General features: G+C 42.0%; 2 protein-coding genes across 2 annotated transcripts; one reads left to right on the top strand and one right to left on the bottom strand.

The window, feature by feature from the left end:
* Window positions 1-488: 488 nt before the first annotated feature.
* Window positions 489-5818, bottom strand: c3h4orf48 (chromosome 3 C4orf48 homolog). The gene is made up of 4 exons (XM_031756843.2): window positions 5596-5818; window positions 5247-5390; window positions 4247-4335; window positions 489-1406 (listed from the first exon to the last, which is right to left on the bottom strand). The coding sequence occupies exons 2-4, from the start codon at window positions 5356-5358 to the stop codon at window positions 1335-1337; spliced, it is 273 nt and encodes a 90-aa protein (XP_031612703.1). The 5' UTR covers window positions 5359-5390; window positions 5596-5818; the 3' UTR covers window positions 489-1334.
* A 1624-nt stretch (window positions 5819-7442) lies between these two features.
* On the top strand, window positions 7443-15109 carry nelfa (negative elongation factor complex member A). The gene is made up of 11 exons (XM_031756841.2): window positions 7443-7767; window positions 11009-11180; window positions 11824-11985; window positions 12169-12258; window positions 12339-12466; window positions 12589-12658; window positions 12749-12837; window positions 12933-13041; window positions 13141-13469; window positions 13558-13657; window positions 14337-15109. The coding sequence occupies exons 1-11, from the start codon at window positions 7558-7560 to the stop codon at window positions 14519-14521; spliced, it is 1644 nt and encodes a 547-aa protein (XP_031612701.1). The 5' UTR covers window positions 7443-7557; the 3' UTR covers window positions 14522-15109.
* The last annotated feature ends 926 nt before the right edge of the window (window positions 15110-16035 follow it).

Consider the following 16035-nt stretch of genomic DNA (forward strand, 5'->3'; position numbering starts at 1 on the left):
GTTGTCATTTGCTTTCCCATTCCAACCAAAATTTCAACCAAACAGCATTCTAGCTACCCATTGGGCCATTTGATGGAGAACACAGAGGTGATTCTCTACATCCACTGTGTTGGTTGATTTTCAAACCATCTCTCTCTTTGGATGGCCAATGTTAAGCAAAAGGGACAACAAAAGGTGGTATATGTCAAAGAAACAGGACCCAAGGTTTCCCAGCAGAACATTGTCCAAACACCCCGCAAGAGCTGCATTCACTGCACAGTTTGGTCAAATTCTTACACTTGCACATTTTTCCTTCTAACACCTCAACTTTGAGGAAATAATGTCTGCTTGTCACCAACAGGTGGTATGATGACGAGATGATGAATGTTATTAGCTGTCAGCAGTTATACTGTTAATGCCTGACTGGTGAGCTGCATGATCAAGTAGCAATGAAAATAACTGAATGGATGTAATTCATTAGAATACAAGCAGTAAAGGTCATTCATTGTTTTTATTTAAAGGTGCAACATTAAGACAGTGAATGGGGCTCCTTGTGACATAAATACGCTGTTTATTAACAAGCAACAGTAAGACAGTTATTATTTCTACTTCCATGTTCCCTGCTGCAGGTCTGTTCACCCCTCCCTCCCCTGCTAATGACTCCTCCGTTCCACATACCCGTCTACACGTACATAATCTATACATACAATCGATATTAACAACAGGTTAAATAAAAGTGCTAAAAATTCATGCTACAGTGCTGTGCTAAATCAAGACCTACGAGTCCCCTTTTGTAAAGAGGTAAAACTTCATTTCTTTACAAATGTTTCATTTGTAAACCTCCCAAACATTTCCTTTGAATCAGTCAATTACTGTCAGATTCCTAATAATAATTTAACTAACCGAAATCTAATGTTGAGCCGTTAAATGAACTCTGTGTGATGCTACAGTTCGATGTGTGTAAACCTTAACCTCGTACAAGACATTCAACAAGTTTACAGATACGTACCACATCCTATCCACATTATACAGTCGAAAAAGTACAAAAATGTTTACGCTTTATAGGAGACACATGAGAGCGGCTGTCAGTGAAAACAATCTAAGTTCACAGGCGTGTGACACACCATGTAAAACGTCAGTGGTACAAAAGTCATCCCAGATAAGGCAGAATGAAAGCATGCCCCGTGACTTCATATCAGAGCTTCACTGAACAGCGACATGAGAGAAAACAAAATAAAGTGCCTATTGTGTGAATATGCAAAGATGAGAGCTGCTGTACATGAGCAGAGGTTCTGGACAGAGTTGTTTTTGAAGTGTGTCGGGGCGTCGTTAGAGCGGGACGTGTCCTCGGGAGCTCAGCGCAGTGAGTTGGTGGGCATACAGTCGCACAGAGCCCTCCTCTCCGCCCTCAGCACCAGCGTCTCTGTCTGCAGCAGGAAGGAAACAAACAAACAAAAAAAACCACAACATTTTACTACATTAAATACCAATTTTCTGACCAGTTGCCCTCATCACCTGCAAAATGTTCTAAAAAGTGAAATATTAAAACGTTTGATTTAAAACATTTGATATGTTTCTATGTTCTACTGTGAATAATTGCACAGTATCCCTGATATTTTGATACAATTACAATTTTAAAAATATATTTTTACCATTTATCTGGATGCTATTCTAAGAGTTTAACCATAGATGCTGTCACATCATTTTTATTACATAACAGCTTATTCAAGCCTCGTAGATTTAAACAAATATAAGCCATAACATCACGAATGCAAATAAAACATAAAAATCGACATAAAAGAAAACTGAATAAAGAGGTTTAACCGAATTACAAAGAATTTCTAAGGTTTACAAAGTGCTTACTGTCCATGTCTTGCACATTGTTTTTTATTCTGCTAGTCTGTAACTCTGCAGTTCAGTAGCTTATTGGAGGCTGGAAGAAACAATAGCTTCAGGCAGTTTGTTTTGCACTTTGGCCCTCCTGAGTCTTCTTCCTGATGGCAGAGGTTTGCCTTCAGAGGAAAGATGTGCAGTGTGCTTTGTTGCTTGTTCTGTAACAGCATGCTCACACGGGCTCTGTAAGGGCCCGTACTCTTATTCCCATGACCTTCATGGTTGTTTTATGCAAGCCTGCTGTTAAGTTGCCAAACCATTGCAATTCCATATTTAATAAGGACGCTCTCTAGCATCAACAAGCTCTGAATCACTGCTGCAGGCTTATACACAGTTTATTGATGTGTATCTGCCAACAGCTAAATATTTATACGAGGATGGCTGACAGTTATTGAGTGGATTCTGATGAGCACTGGTTCGTGATCAATAACTATTTTCTCTGATTTAGTGATGCTTGGAATCAGATGATTAGTTTCACACCATTTTGATGAAGTTGTTCAATCTCATCATGGTACACAGAAGAATCTACGGGGTGTCAAACATAATCAGCCCGGCAAGGACTCCAATCCGAGGAGGAGAGCATAAGTTTTGGAACTTTCAATTATATTTTAATAGGTTTTGCAGCTTCTCCTGATACTACACCAAAGTAATTAAGTACTATAAAAAACTGAATGACAGAAAAGTTTTTCGTTTTGCGATCAACTCTACAGATTTCTGTTTTCTACAATGTGTCTACAATAAAAAACAAAATGCCATTTTCAGTGAAGTAACAGAAACTTTTGAGATACCTCACTCGGTTTTCAGAGAACTGGGGTTACATTAGTAACCGAACGTTTTTCTTTAATTTTACATTTATATCTTACAGTTTAAATCATCCTGACACATTTCTTTCATTACTACAGCAGCATTTCTTTATCATGTAGAAAACTAAGAAATACTGTTGAACTTGCCCTTTGTTATCCTTTTCTAAATGTGTGGTTAAACTTCTTTATACTGACAGTACGGGGAGTTTCATGGTCAGGAGTAATGTGTCAGCGTGTAGACAGATAATCCCTGTGAGCTAACAGTTCATGCTTCAGACTGCTCTAAACTTTCATCTTCATCCACATTTTTACTCTTGGCTCTGTATGATATCAAAAAAGGGATTACTCCTGATGTGGTCCTCTCAGGCACACAGCAGCCCCGCCCACCTGCTGTTTAAACTTTTTGTTTGCGATGGGCAGCCAATCAGATACAGAGCTACTCTAGTTCTAAGAACACAGCTGAAAATATCATAATGGATGCTGTTTAATCCACAGTCATATTAATATTAGTCATATTAGGATATGTTCTCCTACAGCAACATGTGCACAGTGTAAAGTCTCATGCCACTTTCTCTCCCTCCGTTTCCTCCAGCCTCTCTGTCCGCCTGTGTTTGACTACAGGAGCGGAGTGAGGTGCGTGGGATGTCGGGTCACCAGCTGCCGCTCAGCACTTCCTGCCATAAATAAATCGTACCAGCTCCAGCACGCTGCCTGATTGTAGACTGTTCACTAAGTTGAGCACAGCTCTGCACATCTTACACCTCCTCTCTGTCTCCAGCCTCTACCTTCCTCCACCTTCAACTCAGCTTTAGGCTCTCCTCCTAGACCTTTCCCTTCATTTCCATTTGGAACAATCCATTTACCCCCCCTTCCTGGCAATTGGCCATGCTGTTTGGGTCACAGTAGCTGGATCTAACTTATCTCCTTGTCTGTCAGAGTAATCGAGGGGTGCAGCGATTGTTCTCAGTTGCATTAACCTTCATTTCTTGGGTCAAACTATATAAACAGAGAATAAAAGTCATATCAGCTGATCCAAAAGCAGGTATGTGTGCCCTGAACTGAAATCAGCACTACAATTCATACGTAAGCTCGGGGTGCTTGGAGTTAAAGTGTAAAATGTACAAATTCCAAAAATATTTCACAACAATCAAAACTGTAGCGACAAAAAAAAATCCCTATTCTTTGCAGCACAGGAATTTATAGGCACAGGTATTATGACTGCTCTTTGGCACAGTGATGGGAGTGTGTGGGTGTCTGAGGTCGTTTGGAAAATGAAGCACAGCGATCTCTAAAAGCTGCGCTCCACAATTTTCATATCTAAAAACCAGGAAGTAAATGAAAAATGACTAACCCTGCGCTAAAATGCAGACGTAGACATTAACATATACTAAAGCATACCACATAATGTCACATTTAGTATATTACAATATGGAAACTGATAGAAGCAGTCGCCACCCCCCCAAAAAGGCTCATGAAGATCAGTTATTTTATGAAATACAACAGCTGGTGCATGAATCTCTGCAGTAGTCTCTAGAATGAAAAGGAAACTAGAAAGGAGAGCTTCCACTTACCCGGGCATCTAGGTTGAAAGCGGTCTTCTTTAGATCTTGCAGCGCCCTCTGCATAAACTCAAAGGCATGACAGTCCACACATGGGCGACCTGGAAACAGCAGAAATGAGTTCAGAAACAAAGACATGGGTTTAGATCAGCGGTGTGAGATACCAAGTTAGTACAGAGCCAGTATCACCGATACTTATAAATGCAGATTATGTAGGGGGGAGGAGCATGCCGTGATTTATGAGGTGAATGTATCACTCATACGATTAATGTGAATGCAATTCAATGACCTCTAAATGACTGTGAATTTTGCTTTTTTTCACAACAGAACACACACGCTCACGGATTTTCACATTTTGAGTCTGGATTTTTTTTGTAAATGTGCATGACTGAAAAGCATCGAATTAGACTCCAATTTAACGCTGATTTGGCGTCTTCTTGTGGCTGCAGACATAAACTATACAATGTATTGAGTAGAAGTAGAGAATCCTTGATCTGACCCAGAGTCATCATTTACATAAAGGCACCATAAACCATATTAATGAGACTGATTAGTCTCTAGCAGAAAGCCACTGAGTGCTGTGATTTGTCATCTTTGAATTGATAATTTATTTGAAGAAAATGTGTGATTTCTTTTAAACAAATATACAGAATTTAGCTTTGTGTAAGTGTTCATCTAGATGTTTTTCTCATCTAGCTTTTAATTTACAAATAACATAATCAAGCTTTTCTACCTGAGCATTCATGAAGTCACACAATAAATAAACTTATGGATATTTTCCTTCTAACCTGCTCGGTATGTGTGCCTTTAAGCAGCAGTGGAGGCCCAGTTTCATGATCCAAGCATACATTAATTAAGATGACCTACAATTCCCTCAACAGCACCCCTTTGAGACCTGCAGTCATTAGACTGTGGAAAGATCACCGTGGCGGACACATTCTCGCTAAACATCTCAAAACTTGCACTCAACAGGCGGAGGAAAAAAATTAATCTAATTTTTAAATCCACCTACTTTCGGCAGGGATGACAGTCCCCGTCTCATGATCCGCATCAGCTGCCCCGACACAGACGAGCTGCAGCGCCAGCAGCAGCACCACTGCCTGCACATACCCGCTGGATGTCATGGCGACGGTGCGATCACTTACTCACCTCTGATCTGGAGAGTACAATTAGGCAAAATGAATAAATTAAAGGGCAGAAAATGTCCTACACGGCCGTCAGCCAATCAAATGAGGGGGGAAAATGATGGGCTTTGTTCAGATAATGCTCCAGTTTCCAACCAGTAAATGTTTGTATGTGTTTAAAAGCTCAGCCCGCACAGAGTAATTACCGCTTATCTGACCACCTGCAAGGTAACCTACCGTCAATCGGCCGATGATGGTTTGCAGATCACCAGATGAGCGCAAGATGCCCACCGAGCACTGTTGTATGTAGATTAAATTAGTGCGCATGCGTGTTGGTTGGCTGAAATTTTCTTTAGGGGCCTCGAAAACGAGACTTCCGGTGACAGCACTTAAAGAAATAAAAGCCTTGATGGGCAGTTTACCCGTAGAGTTTATTGATGGATAGGTCATGCATTTATTATCAGGATAACAGAGAGAGAGAGAGAGCCAGAGCAATATTTACTTAAAAACGCAATGTAAAAAGCAGTATAGTTATTATTATTAAAGATACCTCATTTGATTACCTAAATTTTAGAGATCAATACTGCATTTTATCCCGTTAATTGAGTGCAGTATATACATACATGCACAGTTTCAGCTATAATTCCAATATTTAAAATTGTGTATTTCCATTGACCTATTTTTACATTAATATAAATCTAAACTGAAACAGTTAGTCAGACTGCAGCACACTGAATCTTCATGTTTTTGACACTTACATGTTTATAGTCTGGCATTAAATGAGGCGACTATACAGTGTAAAGATATAGATACATATCCAATTAATATCCCAGGTAATAAGTAAGAGCAAATAATGATTGACTATATAATTCTTGTACACAGCACGAATTAGTGAAGCAAGCTCATTTAAGATGTCTTTGTGGATCTAAAGAAAGTGTACAGGACATGAATGATGACAGAGTGGTGGGTGTGGAGTAGGAGTGACGGATGAGTTCAAGGTGGGAGTGGGATTACATGAGGGATGGACTCTGAGCCCCCTCTTGTTTGCAGTGGTGACTACCGGGCTGACAGATGAGGTCAGGCAGGAGTCTCTGTGGACTATGATGTTTGCAGATAACATTGTGATCCATGGAGAGAGTGTGGAGCAGGTGGAAGTATGCACAGGGGAGAAGAGGAATACATGTGTGTGAATGAGAGGGAAATATGTGGAGAGCTGAACATTTATAGAAATTGAAGGTGGATGAGTTTAAATACCTGGAGTCAACCACCTAAAGCTAAAGACAAGTGCACGAGAGGGGTGAAGAAGAGAATGCAGGCGTGATGGAGTGGGTGGAGACAAGTGAAAGGATAGCAGCAAGAGTGAATGAGAAAGTTTACAAGATGGTTGTGAGACCTGCTACGATGTGTGGTTTGAACAGTGGCACTGACAAAAAGATGGACTCATGATGAAATGAATCCATCAGAGGGATGGCTCAGGTTCAGCAGTTTGGAGACAAAGTTAGAGAAACAAGGTTGAGATGGTTTATACATGTGCAGAGGAGGCATAGTAGATATATTAGACAAAGGATGTTGAAGAGGAAAGCCCCAGAGAAGATTCATGGATGTAGTGAGGGAGGACTGGGGTGACAGGGGAAGATATCAGGGATACGGTGGCAGGTGAACTGCTGTGGCGACTCCTAAAGGTCGCAGCCCGAAGAAGACATATTTTAAGAGGACATAATAATAATAATAATATACTTTATTCATCCTATAGGTGGGAAAGTGAAGCACAACAAACTTATGACATCGATTAAATGGGTAGGATGTGCTGTGATTTAAAATAACAGACTGCTTAAATGCAGTAAAAACAGCATAGCAAATATCGGGGACCCGTGAGAAGTGTGGCTGCCAGTGTAGTGTAGAAATAACCTGTTACTATGACAATACAGATGTTTCTCTGCTCGGCAGATGTGTAGCACTGTATTACATGAGGTAACAAAGACTTCCCGCATCTGCCCTTGTTTACACCTTCCTTCTTAAAACTTTATTAACCACACAGTGTGTAACAGTTCCACACTTAAAGGTGGATTTCACCCGCTCTCCTCGCGGCTCTGCGGTGACAATTGCCCCCCCAACCCCGGGTTATGGGCGGGGTCCTGACTGCTGTTTTCTTAGGTAGCCTGTTAAAATGCCCGAACTCAAAACACTTCTTTTTCCAAGATGGCGTCGATGAAGGACAGCGACACCGGCCTGTGGCTTCACAACAAACTAGGATCCACGGACGAGCTCTGGACGCCTCCGAGCATCGCTTCGCTCCTCACCGTGTCGGTTATCGACAACATACGGCTGTGTTTTTCGAGCTTGTCGCCGCCGGTGAAGCTGAAACTCCTGCTCGGGATGCTGCACCTTCCGCGGAGGACCGTTGACGAGGTGGGTTAGCTCGCTGTTAGCCTGGAGGGTACGATAAGTTGTTACCTCGGTTTCACGGCTGAGAAACGAGCCGATAATTGCGCTAGATTTTAAAAAATACCGAGGTCACTGTGACGGTTTAGTGGCATTTTCAAAAGCCTAACAATGTTAATAAACCTTTCCAGCTAACATTATGCTACCATGTTTATCCGAAGGCTAACCGAAGAAGCGGCAAACTCGTTATTTCCTCTACATGCTCCCCATTTTTTTTCTTTTTTTTAAACCCAAGCTTCAATGCACGAAACACATTTACACTTTTACCCTCTAACGACAGGATGCTCCCGAGCTGACTTTACCCCTGCGCATATTTGTTTTTCCAGCGGTTATTTACCGGCTACAGCGGGCAACACTAGCCTAGCGGAGCTCGCACGGACATTGTGGTGGGATGGGCGGCTGAGAGCTGGCGTTAGGCTGAAGGGCGGTACTAGCTCCCGGACCCACTGATCACCTGTTCCTCCCGCAGGAAACGATACACAGCCGTCATCTGTGCGGCTTATATAGCCAGACTGTTCATTAACAAATGCAAAATTTTTAAGCTAATTATTAATGGGATTTCTTAAAACAAGCATTCAAGTGTGTTGTTTAAGTAAAATTGGCGGCTAAGCTCAGGAGTAATTTCCCGTATGCAAACAACGGAAGCTCTTGGCTGTTTTAATGCAAATATTTATTTTAATTAAGTGGTTTTGAAGAAGAGCAGCAAGTGTGAAAGGGAAGGTTTACTAGATGGTAGCGAGTCTTGCTATGATGAATGTTTTAGAAAGGTGGCTCTGACAAAAACACACAAGACCGAGCTGAAAATGTTAATATTTAGACAGAAATGTAAAGAAATCGATTGAGTTCAAGGCTGAGATGGTTTGGACATGTGCAGAGGAGGGAGAGTGGATCTATTGGACAAAGGATGTTGAAAATGGAGCTGCCAGACAAGAGGAAAAAGAAAACACCTCAGACGAGATTCATGGATGTAGTGAAGGAGGACATGTAGTAGGTGTGGAGGGAGAAAAAGGCGATACTTCATAGACACAGGGCCACCAAATATTAATATTTTGTAGTTAAATGCCTTCAGCTCTTTTTAACCACCATCCTGAGATAACGTTAGCTGAGCAAACTTCCATTAAATTGGTCCAACTGAAAAAACATCCAACACTGGATACATTCAGCCTGCATCCTGCGTCCTGTTTGAGAGCAAGCTAATGGCTCAGTCACAGGAGTAAAAATAGGAGAGCTACCTCCTTACAGCTTAAAAATAATTGATGTCTTCCTGGTGATTGCATGCAACAGATTATAACTTGTGGTTGCTCACAGCTTGAGGATCTTGCACTCATGACCACTTTTGATCACAAGGAGATTGCACAGGTCCCCTGATAGGAGGCCACCTTTCTGCAGACAGTCCCAATCTTGCTTGGACTGACTCCAGTCACTCTGACAGAGACTGATGAAGGTTTGCAAATAAGTGCTGCCTAGCTTATAAACACAGACAGATTGCCAACATGCTGCCATCAGTCTGAATGACTCTTTGTCAATGAGCGCAATGCTACTTGCTGCCAGCTGTTTGTAGGATACAACTGATAATGAAAGTTTAAATTTGAGGATAAAATTTGCAGTTAAAGAAATGTGCTAAATCACAATATATTTTGATGCAATACTCAACAAATTGAAAAATGTTAAAAATTATGATATTGCATCGTGGGGTGTTTGGTTATGCACAGGGTTGGTGTGACAGAAGAGGATGTTAGGGCTAGGGTACATGACAATGTGTCTCATGCTGGAAACAATATCTCTGTGGCTTTGGTTGCTATGGTCATAAAAGGGGAGAAACTCATGGCGTGGTTCTCATCCCCCCCTGACCTCGACCCTATTGAGAACCTTAGAGCATCCTAAAGGAAAAGATCTATGAACTCAAGTTCAATGGATGCAAGAACTGCGAAGGTTCTTTCAAAGAAGGGGTCCCATGTTAACATATAACTTGGCCTGTTAAGATGTTTTTGAGTGAAACAGCTTTTGATTTCAGTAAATATGACCTCAGAATGCTGCATATTGAGCAAATGACCAATTTTCATTTCTTTACAACCAATAAAAGGTTTTGAAACGGCATAATCATTTGGAACAGTGCATTTTGAGTTTATTTTTGCAAAAACATAGTTATCATTGTGAGGTTGCTCTAATGGGTGATGACTTGAATTATACTGACTGTCATTTGCATCGACTATGGAGGGAAGTCAGTGACAAATATCATTTGCAAAGTATTTTGGAACAGGGTTTATTTTGGCAACACTGAACCCATAAGTGCAGGGAGGTGGACAGAGTCTATAGCCTTAACTCTGTCATGTGGCTATTAACCGGACTGCATTTAATGGTTGGTTGAAGCTGGCGTCCTCCTCGTGTTACATGTTCAATCGCTTCTCTTTGATAAACATCACTGCACAAAATCAGGTTTCTTTGTATCCAGTAGTTAAAGTCTTGAAATTGCAGTTATGTAAATGTTGATTCATGCTGGATTTCCAGAGATGGAGGAGGTTTGAATTCAAAAGATGGAAAAATGGAAAATACTCTGGGATAATAACTAGTATTCAGAATACTTTTATATTATTTCAGTCACGCTCTGAGGGTTTGTTTAATCTGGACTTTTTTTGTCTGTAAAAGAGTGATGATTTATCATACAATTTGTAAAATGTCGAGGTGATGTGTGTCAGGTGTGAGCTAGAAGTGCCTAAAGTCATCAGGTTTGAGGAAACTATAAAAGAAATTGTCTTAAAAACTGTAATTTCCCCTTGTCTCTTTTTAATGTGTGTATTCAAAAGCTGAAATGCTGACATTAAAGATCTTATGAATGCAACTTCAATAAATGTAACAACAAGTTTGGATTGTTTAGCGTACAGCGGTAAGTGGCATACGCGCTTAAGACGGTTGTTTGGAAACATTACTGCACACTTAATAGTTTGGTTTGTGGTCTGTACCTTTTTTAAAGGAAAAGTGTGTGTCTGAAAAGTTAAAGTGATTACACACACTCGTATTCAAGCTGTCTGGGAGGATATGATGCAATGTGTTTCTTCATATAAGCAACCAGTGTTTTCTGAACCATGAGTGCAGACCAAAAAATTGATTCACAGACTCAGTTGTGTGCTGTTAACCTGTCATACTACAATTTTAATGTTAAAGTAACTGCACTGACTGTAGGTTTCACTAACACCACCTTTCTTGCCAGATGAAGGAGGCCCTGTCGGAGATAATCCAGCTGGCTACGGTGGACTCAGAGCCCTGGGTGCTGATGGTTGCAGACATCCTCAAGTCCTTCCCAGAGACCGGCTCTCTGAATCTGGACTTGGAGGAGCAGAATCCAAATGTGCAGGATATTCTTGGAGAGCTCAGGGAGAAAGGTAGTTTTATATTAATTTGCATCATTTCCCTCAGGTGAGCGCTGATGTCTTAAACATTTAAATAAATGTAAATGCATAGCTACAGTGTCTTTGCTTTAACTATATGCAGATCACTTGCAGAGCCATTCTGAGCCATGGAAACTACCCAGGAGGCTTCAGGTGTAGACAGATCTCATGTAGTACAGTGGTTTCCCCTCATGTTCATGTTGTTTTATCTGTAAACCGGAAGGCAAGATGACCACAAGCCAGACTCAAAAGGTTTAAAGTGGAAGTAATTCTGTTGCTGTATTTAGATTAGTGTTGATTGCAGAAACATAACTCCACACTTAAGCTTTTATTTAAATTATGTCATGTTTTGATATTTTACTTAAATATTTACTTGTATTTCATTTAGATTTAGTTCCTTGATTTTATACTAACTTTAAGTTTTTACTACTTGAGCTCTATTTAACTTATGCGAGCTGTCTTATATGTTGAATTAAATTTTTGGCAGCAGTAACAAAGGGATAAAGTATCCGTTAATGAAAAACACTCATCAGGTCAGTGAGCAGAGTCGTGTTTTATAATGCTGACCAGCCACAGACAGAGGAGCACAGTGGTCAGTGCTGTAGTTAACGTCCCCCCCCTTTCTCTTCCTTCTCAGTGAGCGAGTGCGAGGCGTCGGCCATGCTTCCTCTGGAGTGCCAGTACCTGAATAAAAGTGCATTGACTACTCTGGTGGGACCCCTCACACCTCCCGTCAAACATTTCCAGCTGAAGAGGAAGCCCAAGAGTGCAACCCTGAGAGCAGAGCTGCTGCAGAAATGTAAGTTCATTTAATAAGGCCAATACACACGACGTCCCACAGCTATGGGGGGAGAGACGGTGGGGTGGGGTAAAAGATGTGCATTTGTGTTCATTTTACTGTGCCTGACAGATTGTCAGTGTCTGGTGTTCTTCAAGAATTTATTGTCCAACTTAACATGTTTTAAATCCATTTGTTTTATAGCTACAGAGACAGCCCAGCAGCTGAAGAAGACAGCCGGAGTGCCTTTTCATGCCAAAGGGAGAGGATTGGTCAAAAAGATTGACACCACAAGTAAGTTAACAAGAAAAAAAAAAAGAGTCATACTAAAAAAAGATTTAAATTATTTCACTGCATCCACGTTTGCATTACAGCTCCTCTCAAGGGGATTCCCAAAGCCCCGTTCCGCAGCCCCACCACCCCCAGTATGTTCAGCCCTCCCAGTAACCGCACACCTATTGCTCCCGCACGGACACCCCTGCGTAAGGAGAGGGGGGTCAAGGTAAATCGTACCCAGTGTATCGTTTTTCTTACCGCTTTTGTTCTTTCATCTTTGTTCTTAGCTTTCATTGAGCTCCTGCAGGATTTGAGTGACAGAGGGTTTTTTTTCCTCCTATTATTCAGCTGTTAGATATTTCAGAGCTGGATATGGTTGGAGGTGGAAGAGAAGCTAAGAGGAGGCGAAAGACTTTGGGTAAGTAAATTTACAGCCTTAGTTAGATTCTCTTGAGCAATAAGGTGTGACTGTGTCGGTGCTTAACCTGTGCTTCTTTTTATGATATAGAATCAGAGGCTGGAGAGAAAGCAGCCAAAGAAGAAGCTGTGGTGGAAAACACCACACCCGACTACGCTGCTGGCCTCGTCTCCGCACAGGTATTTAACCCAATATATATCTACTGTTCTCTGTCACACCAGCCCCTGTTTGCCTCTCTGCCATCGTAGGTTCACTCCTTTGTGTCATTTCTCAGAAACTGGGGTCGCTGAACGAGAATCCTCTGCCGTCAACCAGCTACCTACCAGCCACACCCAGCATGGTTCCCTCCTCGTCTTACATTCCCAGCTCCGAGGCACAGCCAGGTTAGCCGCCTAGCTCCCAGGGCTCAGCGCTTTCTCACTCAAACAAGTAAAGTAAAATTCCCTGCTCATGTGTTTCCTCCATGTCCTCCTCCTCCAAAGCCAATGCTGGTGGTTCGGGACGGGACACGCTGCAGGCGGCCCGCCAGCCAGAGGAGTCGGCGACAGCAACCACAGGTGCCAACGCCACCTTACCGGGCCAGTACAAGCAGAGGCCGCCTATGTACAACGCGGGTACCACGGCAAACCCTGCAACTCCCACATCCCCCAGCACACCGGTATCCACCCCCGCCAGCAATGGACCACCAGCAGCTGCGACAGCCAGCCAGCCAGAGACCCCCACTCAGCCTCCCAGCACACCTCAGACCCCCACCCCGACAGCAGCCCCTACGCCACCACAGCCACAGCCCAAAAAGAACCTCTCACTTACGGTAAATAAACACCATTTCAAGACTTTAAAAGTCAGAGGATATTAAAACGCCAGCTAAATTATCTGCCCGCACTGTTTCCGACCCTCAGAGAGACCAGATGTACGCCGCCCAGGAGATGTTCAAGACCGCCAACAAGGTCACGAGGCCAGAGAAGGCCCTCATCCTGGGCTTCATGGCTGGATCCAGAGGTATGAGAGTTTTTAGCTGCTTGATGCAAATATAAAAAACAGCTTTTTCATAAATGCCCATTACTTCCTCACAGAGCCTGTATCCAAAAGTACAGATTATTTATCTAGTTTACCATTTTACCAGTTGTATTTCCTGTCAGACCCGTTTCGTTTGCTTCACCCCTTTTTTTTTTTTTTTTTTTTTTTTGGGGGGGGGGGGGGTTTGCAAATTAGCTTTAACACATAGTGACTTTGGTCACTAGCAGATTGCTGCAGATGCATGTTTGGATGGAAGATGCAAACTTGTCTGCAAACTCTCAAAGTGCAGTAAAACTCGGAGATTGTGCACCTTCTAAATAAAAGTTAAACATGTTTGTAGCAGTGAGGCACAACTTCTACTATGAATGTGTTTGAACAGTCTCAATTTCCAGTTTGCGTTGAATTCACCCAGCACCTGCCAGCAACATTTTTCCCAACGAATGAAGGTCGATAAGGTCACTGACTGGTCTCAAGGCCTGTGTAAATCTGAATTCCTTGTAGTCATCCATAGTTTCCCTACATTTGCTGCAGGTTTTCACAGAATATATTTCAGTTTAAATGCAGTTTTAACTACAGTAGATGTCCCTGATGATTTCTCAGCATTTATGCACATCTGGCAGGGCAAAAACTAACCAGCCTACACCCCACCCATTCCCTGCAGAGAACCCGTGCCCGGAGCAGGGGGACATCATCCAGATCAAGCTGAGCGAGCACACAGAGGTTTTGCCCAAAGCAGACGGCACCGGCAGCACCACCATGCTGGTGGACACAGTCTTCGAAATGAACTACTCCACAGGACAGTGGACCCGCCTCAAGAAATACAAACCCATCACCAACACCTCCTGAGGCGCTGCGCTCGCTCAGGAAACCCCACTTCAGACGTGTTTACGCACAGTTACAAAGTATTTGCATACACATTTGGGCCAAATCGAGCACGGGGAGGGTGAAAGATTGTCAAGGAGAGAAAGGTTCTCCCTTTTGCTGCACCTCCAAAATGTGGGACTCTTTGAAGACTTGTTTTTTTGGGGGGTTGTCTCCCTTACCCTTTTATTGTTTTTATGTCACTTCCGATTTCTGAATGATGCTGTTGACAGGAGAGAGATACGAGTTATTCTCACGGCAGGCACCTTTGAATATTTGTACTGAGGTACAAGCATGTCACGTGTTTAGAAAGACGACGAGCCGTCTGTATTTTTCTGTGCAAATGTGACGTTTGCAGCTTATTCTTCTACCTTTCAGAACCAAACCATGTTTTGTGATGAAACAGAAATTAACGAAGACGGTCATTGTAAAGATGAGAGGAAATAAAGAAAAAGAACTAGTTCTTAATGCTGTCCACTTCTGTTTTGGAGCCTTCTGGTAGATGTTTAATAATTTTATCCTTTTTTTTTTTTTTTTTCAAAAGAAGGGAAGAAAATAAAGTGATAGACTCCAGCAGGTGTCTCTCTTTCTTACTCACTTTGACCAGTGGGGGTTTATTTTGTGTTTAACTTATCTTACACTTTTAAACACATGCTTATTAAGATATCTCCAATGAGCCAGTGTGTCTCCAGTGTGGTTTTGTTTCAACATTTAGTCTGCGTCCTGCCCTGCTCATGAGTACCTTGATGTGGCTTCAGTCAAAAATACAGTTAATTTACCAACACATAGCAGAGATCTCCATTTGAAACAAGTATAGTCGTCTTTGTGTGTGGCATGAGCATTTCTCAAAGTCTTAGTACAGCATGAATTAGGCAGCATGTGTCCTTCCACCTCAAAACTCGATCATAACCTGGACCTAAAAACACCTGCCAACTAGTCCAAGCTTAAAAGTCATGCTGAGAGAGGAACCGACCGCGACTCTAAACTGCTTCAGAATAGTGTGAATGCACTTTTTTTTAATATGTGAGCACAGGTCACCACGTAGGGATCAATATCCCATAAGTGATCTAATACACCAAGAGCTCAACAAAGTTTCTGTAAATCTTGTTGCAGTGAAATGAAAATATAAAATCTGTTCACTTTCATTGTTTTTAATTAACCAACTTAATTCTTTACTGATTGTGATTCATGTCTGGAACTTAACAGTGATACTGTATTAAAAGGCAGATTGCTGTCCTGTCCTGAGCCTGATTTGGCTTCAGGTTTATTCCTGTTAAAGAGGTTTTTCCTCCCTGTTGCCAAGGAGAATTTCACTCAGAAAAATTGAAATCCTATTTTATGGGATTGTCTATGTCAGTCATGTTGTTTAGCCAATTGCTGATCATTGTGCTCTGAATACAGTTATCTGGGTGGATGAGCTATTTAAAGAAAAAAAACAACCATCCATTTCAGCTAAAGTGTTGCCCATTGGTCCTTACACATTTGGTGTTCTGGCCTGT

This window comes from Oreochromis aureus, linkage group 3, assembly GCF_013358895.1.
Source record: "Oreochromis aureus strain Israel breed Guangdong linkage group 3, ZZ_aureus, whole genome shotgun sequence".
NCBI lineage: Eukaryota > Metazoa > Chordata > Actinopteri > Cichliformes > Cichlidae > Oreochromis > Oreochromis aureus.

Coding starts and splice junctions, on each gene's coding strand:
- nelfa (XM_031756841.2), top strand. CDS start 7,558: ATGGCGTCGATGAAGGACAGCGACACCGGCCTGTGGCTTCACAACAAA. Junction 11,181..11,823: donor TGGAGAGCTCAGGGAGAAAG/GTAGTTTTATAT, acceptor CTTCCTTCTCAG/TGAGCGAGTGCGAGGCGTCG. Junction 12,838..12,932: donor CTGGCCTCGTCTCCGCACAG/GTATTTAACCCA, acceptor GTCATTTCTCAG/AAACTGGGGTCGCTGAACGA.
- c3h4orf48 (XM_031756843.2), bottom strand. CDS start 5,358: ATGACATCCAGCGGGTATGTGCAGGCAGTGGTGCTGCTGCTGGCGCTG. Junction 4,336..5,246: donor GACTGTCATCCCTGCCGAAA/GTAGGTGGATTT, acceptor TGCTGTTTCCAG/GTCGCCCATGTGTGGACTGT. Junction 1,407..4,246: donor CTTTCAACCTAGATGCCCGG/GTAAGTGGAAGC, acceptor TTCCTGCTGCAG/ACAGAGACGCTGGTGCTGAG.